A 22,607-nucleotide genomic window follows, 5' to 3' on the forward strand; every position below is an offset into this window, starting at 1 on the left:
CTCTCTTTTTTTCTTGGTGAGTCTAGCTAAAGGTTTGTCAATTTTGTTGATCTTTTCAAAGAACCAGCTCTTGGTTTTATTAATTTTTTCTATTGTTTTTTTTGGTTTCTATTTCATTTATTTCTGCTCTGATTTTTATTATTTCCCTTCTTCTACTGATTTTGGGCTTTGTTTGTTCTTCTTTTTCCAGTTCCTTTAGGTGCATTGTTAGATCATTGTTAGGTGCATTGCATTGTTTATTTGAGATTTTTCTTGTTTGTTGAGGTAGGCCTGTATCGCTATAAACTTCCCTCTTAGAACCGCTTTTGCTGTATCCCATAAATTCTGGCATGTCGTATTTTCATTTTCATTTGTCTCCAGGTATTTTTTGATTTCTTCATTAACCCAGTCGTTGTTCAGTAGCATTTTGTTTAATCTCCACGTATTTGTGGCTTTTCTGATTTTCTTCCTATAGTTGATTTCTAGTTTCATACCGTTGTGGTCAGAAAAAATGCTTGGTATTTTATTTGTAATTTAAATTCATCTCCATTACCCCAACCCCACTGGAAATGTTTAAGAACTTAGTAGAAGACATTTGAAATCACCCAGCTTTGCTATAAAGAGGAAAACAATTTGAAATGTGAATTAAAAAAAAAGGGCAAGTAGAGAGAGATTCCTTTTCTGCTTGAAACTTATTCTTTAAATTATCCTTCTTAAATTGATGCCACCAACAAGGGTTCCTAAGCAGGGGCAAAATCAGTAAAATAAAACTGGTCTGTTCATAGAAAAGAATGAGTCTTATTTGTCTTTTTACTGATTCATGTGACTGTATTAACCATTTTCTCCTCTGAGTGCCTTTGTAGCTTTCTTTTCTGAGATATAAACAGTACTATTCTTTGGATAGTCAAATACCCAAAAGATCCTAAAAAAAAAATATGTCCTAGTCTACTTAACAATCCTTAATTTACAGCCCTCAAATTTTTACCTCAGCAGGTGTTTTAAGATCATCTGGTTTCTCCCAAGTAGACTGTTTTGTTTCAGTATTGTAGTAGTAAGTCCTTCCATCAGGTGATTTATGTTCAGTCCACATTGACTTCTAAAGAAAAAAAAATTACCAAAAGATTTAAATTATCTAACAGTGCCACTGACAGTGACTATCAGTATCATCAGTTTCAAAGCAATATATAAAGAAATTAGAAGTCTAAAATGGGCATACTTTTGACAGTTTAAGTCATTTAGAATGACTTAAGTAATGTAATCATTAGAAGTAGGAAGGTAGCAAAAATAGAATATTCTAAAAGTACTTCAAAATTAGCATGGATCAATTCAGGTTTTAGGATTTCGCTCTATTCTACAAAGTCTCAGAATTATAAGGATGTGACTGCTTTCCTAAGAACAATAACTCTGTAACGTATGCACATAAGACAATCTTTCAGCAACACAAGACCTATGCCTTGTGGATAAAAGAAAATATATGAAATAGATGCTAATATAGTATAGGTGGATTGATCTTGAGCTCAACATCTCTAACCCATAGAATATGTATATCCAGTTGGACAAAGTTTTAAATTAACATGGCAAGGATGCAGCTGTCAAAATTAGAAAGGATAGCTTTTGGATGACAATCAGAATCCAATCAACAAGGTGGAATTTAATAGGAATAAAATATGAATCCAAATGCCTCAACACAAGATAGGTGAGATAAAGTTTTACATGAAACTAGTTTGATATAGAATATAAATCTACTCTTGGGGTCCAAAAAACTACTAAAAGCCTACTAAAAGGTGGTAGTAAAACTTCAAGCATCAATAGACATGATGCCTCAATAAAGGTTGGTTAAGAGTTTTACAAGGTTACTATACATGTACACACACACACACAAAATAATACTAAAGGGGCTGGGAAGAAACTGTGAAAGGTGATAAATGTCTCTGGTCTTGATGGTGGTGACAGTTTCATACTTATTCTCAAAATCAACCAGTTGTACACATTAAATATGTACAGTTTTTTATATGTCAATCATACCTCAATAAAGTGGTTGGAAAAAAAGTTTTACAAGGAATCACGAATGAATGAATTACTAGATGAGACCAAACGTACTAAGTCCAGTTCTGGGCACCAGATTTTTCAGATGGTAACAAACTAAAGTATGCTTGAAAGCGAGTTATAGACATGACCTATACCATATTTCTTCAAATCTAAGATAAAACATTATTGTACATACTTCTAAGAAAGAAAAAGTAAAATCATTGTCAAACTGTCACATGCTTTTTACCACTCAGTTTACGTAAAAGTTTAACATCAACTTAAAAAGTTACAATACTTAGACATTGGTTTTATCACATATCACTTTTATAAATACATATAAAGAAAAATAGGCAATTAAAATAGTTAAGCTATTTTTTAAACTTCATATTGAGACCACTTTTTGTATCAGAGTTGCTGATGTCCACTAACCCCACACAGTATCATCCTCTGTGGCATCAAAAATGTCAGTAATGCAGGATTTCTTTAAGTAAAAAACATAAAATAACTAAAAACCACTGGTATTCTTAACTTTCTTCTGTACTTATTTAAAGCTCACCTACCTTTCTTTCTTCCTTATGAACTTTACTGAGTAATAGAGCAGACCTACTTTTGACTTCTGCTTTGAGAATATGGCTAAACACATGATTCACTGCTTTTCCTACTCTCTCACCATAATCATTTTATTCCTAGCTGATCTAAGAATGCTGTGCCATTATTTCTAGGATTTTCTTCCAAACTACTGACATTCATTCTTCTGATGCTGGCACTTGTGCTGTTCCATTATGTACAACTAAGCCATAACTGCTGCCTGGAGAACGACGATGATAAGACACTATGGATTACAGGATGCATCCCAATTTCAGACTTATTAAATGGAAAATAAATATGCTAAATGAAAACTAGCTAATTTAAAGAACATTTGCAAAATGTGGGGATGGAGGACAAGAAAAGATAACTTAAGAAGGACATAAATCAATGTAATTTTAACAAAAAATGAGGTAAGATGATTATTTTCCAGAACTTCTAAGAAGAGAACTAGAAGAGTTAATGTGAAGGAATTATAGCCATTAGAATTCAAAGAAAGAACTTGATAACATTTGAGCTGTTTGATAACAAAATGATTGGCCCTTCCCATAGATATTCATTAAGTCACCTGATATGACTATTCACACAATGGATTTCTGAATGATGTAGCAGGATAGTTAGATAATTCCAAAGGGTATTAAGTTCTTTAACTTTCTTCTAGCACCTTCTGCAGGATATGACAACTATAATCTCTCTGAGGCAAAATTAAATAACGCTGGAAAATATTTAGCTTGCTGTTACTCACCTACGGATTGTAACATCTTCTAATCGAAAGGTGATGCAATTAGAGACATACATGGAGGGTTTAAATGTAATGGGTAATGCTTTATATCATAAATTAAATGGCATTAAGATAGATAAAGAAGTTTATATTTCTTTCTTACTTTTTAAAAAAGTGAACTCAGTAGCATCTCAGGATTGCACTATCTAAAGAGGAATCTACTATAAGTTCCAAAATTATATTTAAACTTCTCAAGTCACATCTGCTAAAGGGCATCAAGGAAAGAGGAAGTTCAACAGATCATGGAATACAAAAAAGAGACAATGTACATTTGACCAACTAATGGGGAGAAAGAAGTCTACAAACCAGTAAAAAACAAATAGTAAGCAATTTAGTATTCACTATCTATTACTCTGAGCCTTACAACTACACTACCAAGCAGGTATGACCATTTTTCAAATAATAAAACCGAGACTTAGGAGGATTACTAACTTGCTCACAGTGATTCAGGAAACACATGATAAAACTAGAACAATTCAGTCATATCTGCCTCTAAAGACCACATTTTACCCACTCTGAATTACTGTTTCATGCAAGCTGTATTCAGGGAAAGGCTAATTATAATATAATTAAGGACAGATAAATTTCTGATCAACTACTGAATATTAAACCCTGTGCTAATTGCTTTGCATCAATTCTCAGTTAATTCTTTTAATAACCCTATGAGGTAGTATTTATTATCCCCACTTTATAGAAGAGAAAATGGAGCATAAGAAAGTAACATGCCCAAGATAACGAAGCTAGCTAGTGAGTTCATTGCAACATTGTCCTGGACGAAACTAAGGTGCTATTAAGGAGCAAGGCTCCAACTCTTTGTATTGATAGAAACAATCACTTCTACAGGAATATAAATTGTGTACTAATGTCTTAACTAAAATATACTAAATTCACTTATAGAAGTCAATTTTGAAGTGAGAAAAATGCTTTATTTAATAAATTTTTTACTTCTTTTCCTTAAAAGTATTAAATGTGCAATTTACACTAAAACTATAGTTTATCTTGCTTCTGGCCAAAACTAATAATTAATATTTTAAAAGAAAATTTTAAAAACAAATGTATCTGAATGTTGAGTATAAGATGAAGAATAGTATAAAACATTAATGGATACATCAACAACTAACTACAAGTGGAAAGTTATCTTCATAGGATAAAATATGATTTATGCAAGTAGTTATTAAATACTGATAGTCATTATTAGCATAGTCTATTCATACAACTTATTTTCCTACAAAATTACTACGTTTTTTTAAACACAAGACCTCTCCAGAGCAATAAGCAAATGCTGCCTATCAAAGATGCAGACTACCCTTGCACAATCAGGGAAAACCTAACAAAGACTTGGATGCATATTTTGAAGGGACCAAAGCCAAGATATTACTTTTAACTTTAAGGTTAGTTGCTTTGGGACCTTGCAGGAGTTATTAAGATGTTCCTTGCATTGGAGCTTTAGTATTACTCTGCACTTTTGTCATAGACGACACCATTCCCAAAATTATTTTATTATTGAGACAGTTACTATACTAATAAAATACTGTCAACACAAATGGTAGTTCTGGGGAATCAATCAAAAGTTAACATTTTATATTGGCAAAATAAGGGATTAAAAAATCATTATCCTATAGATATACAAAATACCTACAGATATTCTTGTATATCAAGAGATATACAAAAATCTGCTACAGTCAATAAGACAATCTAAAGGAAAAATAAACATGGCCATTAACAGAACTCAATACAAATAATATAATTAGATGTTCAACTTCATTAGTAAATCAAGGAAGCACACTTTAAAATGAAATCTTTTTGCTCATCATATGAATGATAGTTAAAGACTATTAGTATACAATGTTAAAATGGTGTGAAGAAAAGGGCACTCTCATACTACTGCTGGGAATGAATATTATCTCTCTCAAGGGCAACTTAGTAGTTCTTATCAAAATCAAAAATGCAAACAATCTCTTGATCCTGAAATTTCACTTCACAAAATCCCATTTATATAGTTGCAAAGATATACAAGGATATTCTCTACAGGATTACTTGTAATGGTGAAAATTAGAGATAATTCAACATCCACTCACAGGAAAACTGTCCAATTACGGTCCATTCATATTACAGACGTATCTTGTGCAGATCTAATTTTAATATAACGGAAAATTCTTAAGATGTAGTGTTAAAAAGAGTAAGACATTGTAACAAATGATGTAGTGGCAAAATATATACAGAAAATACTTGAAAGGCAACCACCCCCCACCCCCAAAACCTGGGTATAAGGAAAAAAATGCACATATATTATTATCAAGAGAGCTAATCTACTTTCCAGATTCAAAAAGGCCAGTCAACGATTGGGTTGTGAATAAACTCAGTACCCTCAAACTCAACCATGTATATATATAATAGAAATAAACATTTATATAAACATAAGTAGTATAAGCTCAACTGAATAAAACTGAAAGAAAAAAAATGACTAAATCTAAACACTAACTAGGTAGAAAAATCTCCTCACAACTCTAAATAAGGAAAATAAGAAGCCAAAATAAAAGATCAGAATTGAGGAAGAACATAGACACAGATTTACAACAAATTTCAAAATCTAGAGGAAATGATTTCCTTGCAAACTACTTTACTAAAATTCACCCCAGCAGAAACACATCACACTTGAATATTCCAATTAGCATAGAAGCAAATGAAAGATACCCAACCAGACAATTTTACAGCAGAATACTATCTATAACCTTTAAAGAACAGAAAATTATGGTATAATTGTTTCAGATCACAGAAAAAGATGAAAAGCTCTGTAATAAATAAAACTCAAGAGTAAACATAATAAAAGAGAGGAAGAAATGCTACTTGTTAATATAAATGTAAGAATTTAAATAGAATACTAGCCAAAAGAATCCTGCAATGTATATACACTTGACCAAGTATAATTTATTGTAGAAGTGCAACTGTGGTACAATATTGGTAACTCTATAAAAGAAATTAATCCTATCAACAAATCAGAAAAATAAAACACGAAATGATCAAATCACATCCAGAAAATTATGACAACTCACAAATATTCAAAAACACAAAAATCCTCAAATAAAACGATAATAAAAAGAGAAATATCTAAATGATAAAGGGTAATTTATCAAAAAACCAATAAAAATCATTCTAAAGCCATTTCCATTAAAATCATGACCAAAACATGAGTCTACAATCACTATAATTCAACAAATACAGCATGGCAATAAAAATGAAATGATTGGTATAAATATTGGGAAAGAGATAAATTTTCTTGCCTTTACTGCTCAAGACTCAACTGGCATCTAGTTAAAAAAATAAAAAAGCTATTCCAGTTATCCAGTGAATCTGGTAACATAGCTGGCTCTAGTATCAAAAGTTTTGAATTGACAATAACCAGCTTGCAATAAAAATGGGAAAAATATTCTATTTACAGTAAAAACAAGTTTTTACAAGGCAAAAATAAATAAGAATAGCTATGAAAGCTGTTTGTCCCACCTAAACAGAATTTAAAGCAAAAACCATAACAGAAAAAGAGGGACTTGTATACTGATAAAAAGTAACAGATCAAAAACTTAGCTTGCACATATACGTATTTAGCAGTTTAGGCCTGCAATACACACAGCAACAACAAAAAAATACAGGGAGAAAAAGATGACTCACTTTTTCAAATTAAAGATTTTATTTAGTATACCGCTCTTCTTAGGTAGATCCACCAGATGAAAAATATGCCAAAATACAGGAATAACAAAATAACTTTAAATTAACAGCACAAAAAACATTTCTAAAAATTGGTCTTAAAATAGAACATAAATGAAGCTTTAATAAACTGCAAAGAATCAACACTTTATAGACTGTGCTTTCTGATCATAATGTAAAAAAAGTATAGCTTACAAAAAATAAGTCACCCAAAGACATGATCCATGGAAGAATAACTGATAGGTTGGATTTCATTAAAATTAAAAACTTCTGCTCTGCCAAAGACATAGTCCAGAGAATGAGACGATAAGCCACAAACCAGAAGAACATATTTGCAAACAACATATCTGATAAAAGACTGTTATCCAAAATATAAAAGAACTCTTTAAACTTAACATTAAGAAAATGAACAACCCAATTAAAAAATGGAAAAAGATATGGACATCTCACCAAAAAGAGACACACAGATGGCAAGTAAACATCTGAAAAGATGCTCAACACATCATACATTATTATGGAATTGTAAATTGAAATAAGATCCACTACACATCTATCAAAATGGCAAAAATCTAAAACACTGACAACACCAAATGCTGGTGAGGATGTGGAGCAACAGTACTCTAATTTATTGCTGGTGGGAATTCAAAACAGTACAGCCACTCTGAAAGACAGTTAGGTAGTTTCTTAAAAAACCAAATAGGGGCCGGCCTGGTGGTATAGTGGTTGGGTTCGCGTGCTCTGCTTCGGCGGCCCGGGGTTCGCCAGTTCGGATCCTGAGTGCAGACCTGCATGCCGCTCGTCAGGCCATGCTGGGGCAGCGTCCCACATACAGCAAATAGGAGGATGCACATCTATGACATACAACTATCTACTAGGGCTTTGGGGAGAAAAAATAAAAAAAAGGAGGAAGACTGGCAACAGATGTTAGCTCAGGGCCAATCTTCCTCAGAAAAAAACAAAACAAAACAAAAAAACCCAAATATACTTTTACCATATGACCAAGCAATCATGCTCCTTGGCATTTACCCAAATGAGCTAAAAACTTATGTCTACACAAAAACCTGCACACAAACGTTTACTGCAGCTTTATTCACAATTGCCAAAACTTTGAAGCAACCAAAAAGTCTTTCAGTAGGTGAATGGATAACTAAACTGTGGCACATCCAGACAATGGAATATTATCCATTGCTATTATTTCATTCAGTGCTAAAAACAAATGAGCTATCAAGCCATGAAAAGAAACAGAGGAAACTTAAATGCCTATTACTAAGTGAATGAAGCCACTCTGAAAAGGCCACATACTGTATGCTTCTAAATATACAACGTTCAGGAAAAGGTAAAACTACAGAGATAGTAAAAAGATCAGTGGTTGCCAGGGGTGGGAGGTGGAGGTGGGGAGAGGGATGAACAGGAAGAGCACACAGGATTTTTACGGCAGTGAAACTATTCTAGATGACACTATCATGATGGATATATGTCATTACACATTTGCCAAAACTCATAGAATGTATAACACCAAGAGTGAACACTAATGTAAACCGGACTTTGGGTGATGATAAAGTTTCAATGCATGCTCCATGGTAACAAACGTTCCACTGTGGTGGGAGATGCTGACAGCAGGGGAGGCCATATGTGGGGGGAGGGGTATTTAGGAACCCTCTACTTTGCACTCAATTTTGCTATGAACCTAAATTTGGTCTAAAAAACAAAGCCTACCCTTAAAAAAATCCCACACCTGGAAACCAAGAAAAAACAACAACACTTCATAATCTTTTAATAAAGAAATCAAATGAGGGATTAAAAAAGCAAGATAGTGAGAGCTGAATGACAATGAAAACCCCTGTATGTGAAAACTTAAGCAACACAATTAAATCAGTGTAAAAAAATAAAGATATGTGAACATCAGCGAGCTAAGCACTCAAGAAGCTAGAAAAAGAGCAAGAGTAACCAAAAAGGAAATAAAGATGACAGCAGATAAACTGAAGTTACTCCTCTCAAAAAAAAAAAAACAAAAACAAAATAAGGATGATGATGGCTATTATGATTTCTAACTCTATGCTAAATAATTATTAAACCTCAATGAAATATATAAATATCTGGAAAAACATAAAATCATTAGAAGAAATTTAAAACTGGAATAGCTCAATAACCACTAAAGAAATTGAAATGGTAATCCAAAACCTCTATCCTCAAAATGTATTAGGTCCAGTCAGTTTTTAGTTGTGTTCTATCAAGCTGTTAAGAAATAAGTTATTCGTCATTTATACAAGTTGTTCTGGAGACCAGAAAGAGAGGAGTTATTGCCCAGACACAAGCAACCTAAATAAGACATTCACAGACTGAATTCAGAAGAAATTAAACACATGGTGTGCACATATACACACCCCAAACACAAATAATGAATAACTAGGGTTCACTCTAGTAATGCAAAGATGGGTTAATGTCAGAAAATTTATATGTGTACTTTCACACTAACAGACTAGAGAGGAAATATTGTACCATCTTAGCTGATATAGAAAAAAAGCATTGAAGAATTTTAAAAAGATGTACGTATTGAACTCTCAGCAAACCAAGAATAGAAGAAAGCTTCAACTTAAAGGTTACGTACCAAAAAGCTATAGTAAACATCATATTTAGTGGAGAAATTTTATACATATTCCCTTTAAGAGAAGAAGCAAGACAAAGATGCCAGCTTATCACTGCTACTGCTCACCTTAGTACTAGAGGTTCTGGTTGACACAATAAAAGTAGAAATAGATATGAGGATTAGAAGAGAAGGAGCCAAAACTGTCATTATTTGAGGATGATAGTATAATATATACAGAAAACCCACTAAGCAAAAAGAATTCAGCAAACCTGCTGGATAAACACATATAAAAATGATCATTATAAACTGTAATAGAAAGATGCAAAACAGCACCAAATCTTAAGCAATATCTATAAACTAATGGAAAGAAGGATGCACAAGCCTTTAATGGAGAAAATGTTAAACTCTATTACAGAACAGACATAGAAGACGACCAGACTACCATGTTCACTGATAAAATGACTTAATATTATAAATATGTCCCCATGATTTATAAATTCAAGGCAACTCCAATCAAAATACCAAAAACATTTCTTGGATGACTTGACAAACTGATTCAAAAATAGTGCAGAGGGCCAGCCCGGTGGTGCAAGTGGTTAAGTGCGTGCGTTCCGCTGCAGTGGCGCAGGGTTCGCCGGTTCGGATCCCAGGCACGCACCGACGCATTGCTTGGCAAGCCATGCTCTGGCGGCGTCCCATATAAAGTGGAGGAAGATGGGCATGGATGTTAGCCCAGGGCCAGTCTTCCTCAGCAAAAAAAAGAGGAGGATTGGCAGATGTTAGCACAGGGCTGATCTCCTCAGGAAAAAAAAAAAAAAATAGTGCAGAAAAACACAAGAGACCAATAAAAACACTGGGGTCATTAAAAAGAAAAGGGAAAAATAGGCAAGCCACAGAATAAGATACATAGTACAATACCATTTATAGAAAAAACATACATTACAAATAGAAAACCCTAAAGACTCCACCAAAAACCTGTCAGAACTAATAAATGAATTCAGTAGGGTTGCAGGACACAAAACTATATACAAAACTCAGTTGCATTTCTACACACTAACAACGAACTATAAGAAAGAGAAATGAAGAAAACAATCCCATTTAAAATTGCATCAAAAAGAATAAAACACCTAGGAATAAGTTTAATCAAGGAGGTGAAAGACCTGTATACTAAAAACTGTAAGACATCGATGAAAGAAATTGAAGATGACACAAATAAATGGAAAGCTAGTCCATGCTCATGGACTGGAAGAATTAATATTGTTAAAATGTCCTTACTACCCAAAGCAATCTACACATTTAGTGCGAACCCTATCAAGAGTCCAATAGTATTATTCACAGAAATAGAACACACAATCCTAAAATGTGTATGGAACCACAGAAAGCCCCGAATAGCCAAAGCAATCTTGAGAAAGAAGAACAAAGCTGGAGGCATCACACTTCCTGATTTCAAACTCTATTACAAAGCTATAGTAACCAAAACAGTATACGCATAAAAACAGACACATGTATCAATGGAACAGAAGAGAGAGCCCAGAAATAAACCCACACATATATGGTCAATTAATTTATGACAAAAGAGGCAAGAATATACAATGGGGAAAGGACAATCTCTTCAATAAATGATGTTGGGAAAACTGGACAGCCACGTGCAAAAGAATGAAAGTGGAGCACTATTTTACACCATACACAAAAATCAACTCAAAACGGATTAAAGACTTGAGTGTAAGACCTGAAACTATAAAACTAGAAGAAAACATAGGCAGTCAGCTCCTTGACATTCATCTTAGCAATGATTTTTCGGATCTAACTCTAAAAGCAAAGGCAACAAAAGCAAAAACAAACAAGTTGGACTGCATTAAACTAAAAAGCTTCTGCATGGCAAAAAAAATGACAAGTCAACCTATTAAATGGGAGAAAATAATTGAAAATACATATCTGATAAGGGGTTAATAACCAAACATAAAAGAACTCACACAACTCAATAGCAAAAAAAAAATTCAATTAAAAAATAGGCAGATGGGGGCTGGCCCTGTGGTTAAGTGCTCGCGCTCCGCTACTGGCGGCCCGGGTTTGGATCCCGGGCGCGCACCGATGCGCCGCTTCTCTTGCCATGCTGAGGCTGCGTCCCACATATAGCAACTAGAAGGATGTGCAACTATGACACGCAACTATCTACTGGGGCTTTAGGGAAAAAAGGAGGAGGATTGGCAATAGATGTTAGCTCAGAGCCGGTCGTCCTCAGCAAAAAGAGGAGGATTAGCATGGATGTTAGTTCAGGGCTGATCTTCCTCACAAAAAAAAAAACAAACAAACCACGCAGATGATCCAAATAGACATTTTTCCAAAGGTGATATACAGATGGCCAACAGGCATATGAAAAGATGCTCAACATCACTAAACATCAGAGAAATGCAAATCAAAACTACAAAGAGGTATCACCTCACACCTGTTAGAATGGCTATTATCAAAAAGACAGAAAACAACAAGTATTGGCAAGGACGTGGTGAAAAGGGAACCTTTGTGCACTGCTGGTGGGAATGTAAATAGGTGTAGCCACTATGGAAAACAGTATGAAGGTTCATCAAAAACTTAAAAATAGAACTACCATATGACCCAGCAATTCCACTTCTGGGTATTTATCTGAAGAAAACGAAAATGTTAAGTAGAAAAGATATATGCACCCCCATGCTCATAGCAGTAATATTTACAACAGCCAGGATATGGAAATAATCTAAGTGTCCATCAACGGATGAATGGATAAAGAAGATGTGGTATATATGGTGATGCATTGCATAGACAGACCAGATACATGACAGTGGTCCTGTAAGACTAGTAACATATGGCCTAGGCATGTAGCAGGCTATATCATCTAAGTCTGTGTAAGTATATTCTATAATGTTTGCACAATGACAAAATTGCCTAATGATGGATTTCTCAGAATGTATCCCCATTGTTCAATAATGCATGACTGTATACACAATGGAATACTATTCAGCCATAAAAAAAGAATGAAATCTTGCCTTTTGCAACAACATGGATGGACCTTGAGGGCATTACGCTAAGTGAAATAAGTCAGACAGAGAAAGACAAATACTGTATGATTTCACTTACATTTGGAATCTAAAAAACGAAACAAACCAAGCTCACACATACAGAGAACAGATTGGTGGTTGCTGGGGATGGGATGTTGGAGAGGGTGAAGTTGGTGAAGGGGGTCAAAAGGTTCCAACTTTCAGCTATAAAATAAATAAGTCATGGGGAGGTAATATGCAGCATGGCTACTGTAGTTAACAAATTAATAAATTATAGTTAATAAATGGTGACTATACTGCATGTTTGAAAGTTGCTAATAAGCAAGTAAATGTTAAAAGTCCTCATCACAAGAAAAAAATCTTGTAACTATGTGTGGTGATGGATGTTAACTAGACTTATTGTGGTGATCATTTCACAATGTATACAAATATCGAATCATGTTGTATACCTGTTATATGTCAATTGTACAATAAAAAAATAAAATAAAGAATAAAAAAATGAAATGAAGAAAAAACACACAAGAAAAGCTGAACAAAAAATTTTCATAAGTTTTTCCCAATACATACATGTCCTAGGACATATATCCAAGTGAGTACCTATTGGGGAGGGTAGATGGGAGTGAAGATGGAGAATAAAGGGAAAAAGTGTGAGGGATCCTCCATGGACCAATGATAATGACCATAATCTAAAGAGTACAAGGAACTCAAATTTGTGAACCTGAAATTTAAAAAGGAAGAATAAAACAAACAATAGGAAGTTTTGAAACAAATACACAATATTTTTGGATGGGAAATTTTAATAGAAAAGTATGAAAATGTCAATTCTTCTGAAACTGAAATGAATTAAACATAATCTCAGATAAAAACACAATTTTGTCTTTTGAATACAGATATTTTTTTAGAGGAGGAGAATTCATACACTAATATCTGCAAATAGCTAAGGAAATAAAAAGAGAAACTATGAAGACTTGCCTTATTAAATATTAAAGCTACTCTAATAAGAAAAGGTATAATACTGGATTAGAAATAAACAGATAGAAATAGACAGTGGAAAGAAAACCCAGAAAAAGATGCCAGAATATGTGAGAATTTAATATATGACAAAAAAGACATTTCAATTAAGTGAGAAAAGGTTTAAATAGGCAGACACAACCAATTATTAATGGTGGTGGTTTCCCCATGATGGAAAAACTTAGGGTGAAATTTACTTTCTTTTTAACTTATGTCTGCTTCATTTTCCTCCCAGTAAGCCCGCATTATTTAAATAAGCAGGAAAAACATGAATTATTAGTCAAAAATAAAAACAGGCACCTATAACGGAAGAATACCAAATGGATATTTTATAACCACTCAACTCTTAAAGTAAAAGATACAAGAAAGTTTAAAACATTTAAATACAGTTCACAATTAAAGTCTTTCCCCATAAATTTAAAGTATTAACATATTTTTGATCAATTCACAGCTTTTTGCATTTCCTCAACCATAATATGGGGATAACAGCTACCTCTGGGGACTGTTGTTTTGATTAAATAAGATTATACATATGAATTCTTCTTTTCATTGATCTTTAAGGAATAAAAAAACAAAACAAAAAAACCTTGAGGCTCAAGAATGGGGCTATTATCAACAGGCATAAAATAGCCAACTTTAAGTGAGGCCTCAGGCTTATATTATTTTCCCAAAACGCCATAAAAATGTGTAACAGAATACCACATACAGAAGTATTAGCAAAAAGCACTAGAAGACTACTATCTTAAAATCAAGTATTGAGGGAAAAAAAATGCAGCACAGCAATACCATTCTCTCTTTTCCTAAAAACAAAATCGAACAAAAAAACCCAAGCAATTTTGAATACTTTATTTGTCTTTCTGACATTGTACCAAGTAAGGTACAAGCAAAAAAGTATTTTAAACCACTATGTATTAGGAAAGATTTACATTAGCTTTACAGTAATAAACAAGAGTACATAAATGTTTGTATACAAAGATCTAATATAACGCTTAACTAAAAATTATCAGGTTAACTACCGTGTACCTACAAGTTTGTTTCCCTTCTAATTCTGATGGGGAGAATTCAAATCCTTGTGAAAACTAGGATCTATCAGATTCCCATTTCTCTCATTAAGTCCCATCAAAACTAGATTATAAAATAAATCAAAGAATTTTCCAATCTTTGGCATACAAAAGAAAAAGGATTCAACTTAGCAGATAATCATTAAAATAGAAATAAGGATCAATGTAGTAGGCTAAAGAAGTATAAGGAAATAAATATATTCCAGAGATACTTACTGCACCAGATGTTGCACCTAAAAAAAATAAGAGGAACAATATTTACAATGTGATAAATCATACCGTCCTTGAGTTTTAAAATATTTATACATATTATTTGTTCCTCATCCTGTCACACTAAATATCCTAAGACGGTCCCATATGACCTTTGTGCTTGCTCTCTTTCCCACAAAATAAGCATCTACAGTGCAAAGCATTTTCAAAATTAAGTGGCACTTTGAACTTGCAATCTGCAATCTCACTTGGAGTGAGTTTGAGAAGTAGTCACACCACTGCACTTTTTGTTTCTTTTCTTACTATTTTAGGTGTCTACTTTGACTAAATCCCCTTTCTCTGCTATATTACTGAAGTACAAAATGCCTCAGAACTCTGATTCTATGCTTTAGATTTCTGGCAACTTCAACAATCTAGGCTTTAGACTTGTGCTGTACAATAGAGTATCCATTAGCCACCATACATCCCTGTTTAAATTAAAATTTAAATTAATTAAATAAAATTTAAAAACTCAATTCCTCCTCTGCAATAGCCACATTTCAAGTCCTCAATAATTACATGTGCCTAGCTGCTACTGTATTCAACACTACAGATTACAGAACATTTCCATCAATGCAGAAAGTTTTATTAGTTGGCACTGTCCTAAACTACTACCAAAACCCCTTAAGACACAAGGGGAAATGCACATTAGTCACGACATTCATATGAATAATCTTTAATTTTAGAAAACAGTAACTTAAAACTGTATTTAAAAAAGAAAACGAAGACTGTATGTAAAAAGGAAACAAAGTTTTATTTAATTACTGAGAGCAATCAAATGAAGCCACTATGGACATCAATGGTAGAGCCAAAGCATTTAAAAAGTAATTTAAAAACATTTTAAGGTTACTTTCCAAGATTATTTAGGGTAATAGTAACCAGCTCTAGATATCTAAATAGGCTAAAATATTATACTATGTATTTCAGAACATTATTTCAGCTTAAATAAGTACTGAAATTTCTGAAACATCTTAAAAAGATCAATTAGGTCTCATATAAACCTGCAGTAAAGCACATAGTGCATTTTAAAATGTTCCAACGCATAATGTTTAAAACAAAAAATGTTCTGTCATAAACATGGAATAAAGTTCAGCACCTTGAATACTAATTTATGTGGAACATTATTTACTCGTGGATAACTGAGGCATTACTATTATATGTTAGTCACACTAGTCAAAACAAACAATATTGGTAAGCGGCCAAAAAAAAAAAAAAAAAAAAATTATCACAGGGCTTACAAACTCCAGTGACTACAAGGACCAAGCAGGTAACAGAAAAATGACTATGAAGTAGTTTAGAAGAGAGAACATGCTCCATAGCCAAAGTATGGAGTTGCTATCCCATTCTACAATGTTTGCTGAGTACAAATATAGACACAACTGGAGTTTTTCATGCAAATATTCTGAGTACCTACTGTGTTGATGAGGACCACTGTAAACAATAAATATTCATATCATCCAACTTTTCAAGATAAATTCAATCTTTGTGCAAAAAGATAAATTCAATCTTTATGTAAAGCCTACAGACTTTAAATGTTAGCAACTAATTATAAAATTTAAAAACACTGTGTGGGCCAAAGTACATCTGTAGACCAAATTTGGTCCCAGAACTCCTGATCTAAAATTATGATAATTTCTTATGGATTCAATTATGAATTCTTTCCCTATTTTCCACTGCTTAAAAGTAAAAAAAAATCAGGAGCTGATTATAAAGCCCAGGATACACTGCTTTTATTCCTCACACTGTTTTTACAGTATGGTTGCTACTGTCCAAATGAAGACTAATATATACCGCCATAAATGGTACACATACCTGCTGCTACATCCATATTATTTACTCCTGGCTGTAAGAAGAAAAATAATTAGTAATGTTCACCTTGTTTAAATAAATTTTATAGAAGTCCCTCATAAAGCACAGTCAATCAGTCCCCTCTAAATATAATTCTCAAGCCATTGACTCAAAGATTCTTAGTAAATTTTAGTGGTTACACTTCCCTGAGCTTGCTATAAATTGTAAAAAACATCAGTAACCTGGTGCTACTGAAGCACTTTAATCTAAATGTTATATTTATATAATCACTTACATACAGATCCACAATCCTTTACCCACAATTCTGAAATCCGAATAGCTCCGAAAACCAAATTTTTTCAAATTTGGCACCAAATCTCATTATACTGGCAAAACCTACCCTGAAGGACATGAGCTCCCCATAGTCTTTATTTATCCCACCTCAGAGTGAATATCTATAAATTTTGCTATAGAAATATTGTGTTAGAAATTATAAGCCACTGTACAAGACCTCACAGGAAATTCTTACATTAATATATAGTATATGCAAAATATTACTTTACAATATTAAAAAATACCGAAATATATCTGGCCCTAGGAGTTTTAGATCAGACAGTGCAAACTTACCACCCCAGTGGAGTACGCAACTTCTGCTCATTACAACCACTAGGCTATCAGGTAATAAAGAAGTTATGCTAATTTGAGTATCACAATGATTTCTATATTGCTATACTACCCAATAAGGGTAATATGGCTGTTCAAGGATTTTCTAAGTAATGTGCCACAGATGAAGTCTCATGAAATGCGGATTTCAAATGAAATCATCTGATTCCTAAATCTAGTACCCAGTATTAAATTACATCAATTTTTAATTAGCACTCAGTATAGCAAATGTCTACTCTTTAAGATTAGAATGCTACCAGATCAGGGCCGGCCCCGGGACTTAGTGGTTAAGTGCGCGCGCTCTGCTGCTGGCGGCCCGGGTTCGGATCCCGGATGCGCACTGACGCACTGCTTCTCCTGCCATGCTGAGGCCATGTCCCACATACAGCAACTAGAAGGATGTGCAGCTATGACATACAACTATCTACTGGGGCTTTGGGGGAAAATAAATAAATAAATAAAAAAAAAAAAAAAAAAAAAGAATGCTACCAGACCAATAAAATGCTTTCGTCTGACAAATTATGCTTTTTAGTATTCTAGTCTTATTTAATGTAGAATTAATTTCATAACAAAGGATGTATATATAATATAAATATAGGAAAAAAATGTAAATGCCTATCATTCAAGAAACTAAAAGTCCACTGTGATTCCCATCTTACATTACAGTACCAGAGGCATCTAAAAAGCTAATGATTGGTTATAAAATACACATATATTATTTCATATATAAAAGTAATCAAAACATGACAGAAAACAATTATTTTCACAAGATTACCGGTAAGGCAGGCTGCATGGAAGCCTGAGACATATGAGACATCATCATTCCAGGCATTACTGAAGACATCATTCCAGGCATCTAGAAGAAAAGTAAAAAAAAGGTCACTATATAAGACCAAAGAACTTAATATGACTTTAAGAATCTATCTGGTTACTAAAGCTAATATGTACAACTTAAGATTAAAACCCAGTTAACGCTATACTACATGGATAGCATGCTTAGTAAGTGCTTGTTGAATGAATGAAGTATTTTATCAATGATCTATTTTAATACTTATGTCATAATTTATATGTACAGTCAAAATTTTTTTAACAAATAAATTTAAAAGTTTAGACAATTATGTTCTGACCTAAATTTTTTTTTTTTTATAATTTTTATTTATTTATTTTTTTCCCCCAAAGCCCCAGTAGATAGTTGTATGTCATAGTTGCACATCCTTCTAGTTGCTGTATGTGGGACACGGCCTCAGCATGGCTGGAGAAGCAGTGCGTCGGTGCACACCTGGGATCCGAACACCAGCCGCCAGCAGCGGAGCGCGCGCACTTAACCGCTAAGCCACGGGGCCGGCCCATGACCTAAATTTAAGAATATTAATTTCCTTTTAATTTTAACTTAACACTCATGTTTGTCTCCCTTCTTTGGAGTAAGACAAATATTTTTTCAGTATCTCTCACCTTTGATTTTTAGTATCTGCATTAAGCCAACTTTTATACCGATCTGGTCCTTTTTAAAATTCTAGATCAAACGTGCTTAAAATTCAGTGACAAAAAAATACATAAAAAACACTCTCTTCAAACACAAATCATCTATGCCCTCTCTTGTAAAGAAAAACCTTAATAAAGCACATACATGAATATGTAAAAAAACCAAATATTAGTTGGGAGCTTAATCTTGTCTACCAATGACTGCAATTTAAATCTATGAATTAATCTTCACCCTAGGTATGAATAAAAATGAAGATTAACATAAATTTCCAAAGGATTTTGACCAAATGCTGATCTATATTAGTAGTATAATCCCACCTTATAATTTTCATTTTAATATGAACAAATCGAAGGAAAACATGGAGGGGGATAAAAATTATATACAACAACCATAGGTACTAGGAACAAGGTAACCAGTTATTCAACAGTTTCAAATTAAATGAACAATCTGAGAAATAGAAACAACAAGAAAGAAATAAGCGTTATCAGTCAATAGAGACATAGATGAGAACACTCGCACACTGAACTTTATTCCTTATGAAAGTCAACTCATGAAGCTAAACCAAGCTAAAGTACATTAAAATGAAGTAGCATGATATTAATGGATTAAAAAACAACAAAAAAAGTTTTTGTGTTCCTCAAATCATTCAGTAAATTGTTTAAATATCACTAAACAAGAACTGGACAGAAAATGCGTGATTAGAACTGGGAATATACAATCAAATAATAGTAAAAAAAAAATTATGGAATTAGAGAAATTATTTACACATAAAGGGGAAAAAAACAGAGCAATCAAATGAGAACTAAGCTTGTAACCTCTCCCCCTACCCCCACTAATTATACCCTCACAATTAATTTTGCTTTAGGCTAATAGCAAAGTAGGTGTGAATTCTTTAAGTACTAAGTAACTGATTACGGGGGAGAAGTATGCTGGGCAACAGAGAGAAACAGCCTGCTTTTTAAAATGGTTTGTATATAAAATCAAAAGCTAGTAACATATTCAAAAGCTAGAATGCTAAGCCAAATTGAGAAACAAAATTTTGAAAACTAAGAGAAAAACGAATCAAAGTATTTTCTCATAAGAATTAGACATTAAAAAAACTGAGGTAAAATCTCCATCATGCAACAGAACATTTCCACACGGTAGCTGTACATATGAATGTAATTTCAAACTGAAATACTCTGACTTCATAAGACACACAGGGATGAAATCCCATTTAAAACACAAAGCACAGCGGCTGGCTCAGTGGCGCAAGCGGTTAAGTGCGGGCACTCCGCTACGGCTGTCCGGGGTTTGCTGGTTCAGATCCCGGGCGCGCACCGACCCACCGCTTGTTAAGCCATGCTGTGGCGGCGTCCCATACGACATGGAGGAAGACGGGCACAGATGTTAGCCCAGGGCAAAAAGAGGAAGATTGGCAGATGTTAGCTCAGGGCTGATCTTCCTCACACACACACACAAAAACACAAAGCACAAAAAAACTTCCACATAACTAAAGTTTATTAGACACTTATATGACTTATGAGACACTCACAGCAAACAATATCTGAAAATCATTAAACAGAATTAGACAGAGTTCTCTCAGAAAGAGTTCTCTCAATTGTTCCTCTTCCTACAATTCAAATTTTAAAATATCTCAAAAATTTGCCTTTGACGAGAACTCATGGTATTGGTTATAAAATGAGAGTTAATGTCAAATAAAAAGCTAAATTCTCCGTCATTATCTTTGTAAACTCTGAGGGGCAGCAACTAGTTAAGCTTGTTCAACCTGACAAACATTAACAAGATTCTTAAAATATGTATGAATTATGTATGAATATCTAAAAGTAAACAGATCATTAATATAATTTTAAACCAAAACTGTAATGTTATTAACATGAAACCACAGGACAAAAATATAAATATGCAAAATATCATGTTTCTTATGAAAAGCTACCGCAAGATTTGACAAATTATGAGCTTTTCCCAGAGGCCTGAGCATTATAGAAAAGCCTGTTAATCAAAACCTGAAGAATCTACTTTGTGGAAATGTTATGATTTCTGTTTTTCATTAATTCTAGGATACACATAATATAGAGATGCATGTTTCAACCCATCTGACTGAAGCTGAATTCCTTCAGAGAATTTGTGTTGATTCAAGATTAATTAATCTGAGACCATTAAAATTTTCTAATTATTACTTTTCTGTTTTAATACCACACTGATAATGGGAATCCAGGCTGCAAGCTTATGAGACTTGGCTTGTGGTTCAAACCCTCAGAAGTGATTTTTCCCTCCCTCTGTCCAATAATCAAAGTTGAGACATTCAAGTTACTTTACTGTCTCTTTTTGCATGGTAGGTTTACTTCTTGATTCACATGGAGGGACTAACACTTTGGTGGTTCCAGCTTTATGTGAAGAGTATTTTCAACTTCTCATTTTAGGTTTTTTTTCCCCACTCTTAGGGCACATAATGTAGAGTGTCTCACCACTGATGACATCTTAAGTTCAATGAAAATGGAATGTTAGTTCAAAATGGCTAAAGGGAAAAACTCTTAACGTAGTTGCAATAATAAGGCCACAACAATTTCATAAGCCAGACCTTTCTTAAGGCTACAAAGTGGTAGTTCATTTAAGATTAATGTGAACCACACTATAAAATCACAACCGTGTGGAGCTTCACAAACTTCCATTTAAGCTACTTTGGGAAATATATTAAGTGCCATTATTAAGAATTTTTAGTTGTTAGGAGACAGAGAGAGAATAGGAAGGATGAAAACATATGTAAGATGTAAGCTAAATTGTCTAAAATATTAAACATCTGAATTTTATGGACACTTTGGCACCTTGTTTTTTATTTTTTTTTATTTTTATTTTTTGTGAGGAAGATCAGTCCTGACCTAACATCCATGCTAATCCTCCTCTTTTTGCTGAGGAAGACTGGCTCTGAGCTAACATCTATTGCCAATCCTCCTCCTTTTTTTCTCCCCTCAAAGCCCCAGTACATAGTTGTACGTCATAGTTGCACATCCTTCTAGTTGCTGTACGTGGGACGCGGCCTCAGCATGGCCGGAGAAGCGGTGCATCGGTGCGCACCCGGGATCCGAACCCGGGCTGCCGGTAGTGGAGCGCGTGCACTTAACCGCAAAGCCACGGGGCCGGCCAGTCACCTTGTTTTTTAAAAACAAAAAATAACTCAGATATGCTTTCTGATATACTTCATTCATAACTGGCCAAACATTTGTATATATATACTATATAAACAATCTTCTATTCTTTTAATGATAAAGGTTAAACCAATTATCAAGATGCTCTCAGAAGAATCACCACTGTGAAGAAGAAAAAAAAACTAGGGAGCAGCACACAATCTGCTCAGTCATTCTCAGCATCCCAGTTTGGAAAATTTCTAATGTTAGATAAAAATAAGCATGCTTTATGAATCACTCTGGGTATTTTAAAAATTAAAATAAAAGGTACAGTAATAAAAGCAATTGTATCAAAGCTACAGCAAATTAGTTGTACAAAATGTAAACTAAACTAAATTAGCCCAATTTTATTATGATATGAAAACAAAAGTGAACATCTTCACGTGGGTGCTTCAAAAGTTCTTTTCTTCATAATTATTTCCTGAAGTTTTTCCTGCTGGAAAGAAATCATACAAGCTATCTTTTGTCTAAAT

General features: G+C 33.6%; 1 protein-coding gene across 8 annotated transcripts in view; it reads right to left on the reverse strand.

The window, feature by feature from the left end:
• PRPF40A (pre-mRNA processing factor 40 homolog A) overlaps positions 1-22,607 on the reverse strand; it is a 59,547-nt gene that overhangs the window by 25,944 nt on the left and 10,996 nt on the right. For all 8 annotated transcript variants that reach the window (XM_058548985.1, XM_058548982.1, XM_058548987.1 and 5 more), the window contains exons 3-6: positions 18,242-18,322; positions 16,828-16,858; positions 14,983-14,999; positions 965-1,075 (exon numbers count right to left, since the gene is read on the reverse strand). In XM_058548985.1, the coding sequence (XP_058404968.1) occupies positions 965-1,075; positions 14,983-14,999; positions 16,828-16,858; positions 18,242-18,322 (240 nt within the window). The remainder of the gene's footprint in view (positions 1-964; positions 1,076-14,982; positions 15,000-16,827; positions 16,859-18,241; positions 18,323-22,607) is intronic.

This window comes from Diceros bicornis, chromosome 10 (assembly GCF_020826845.1).
Source record: "Diceros bicornis minor isolate mBicDic1 chromosome 10, mDicBic1.mat.cur, whole genome shotgun sequence".
NCBI classification, from domain to species: Eukaryota; Metazoa; Chordata; class Mammalia; order Perissodactyla; family Rhinocerotidae; genus Diceros; species Diceros bicornis.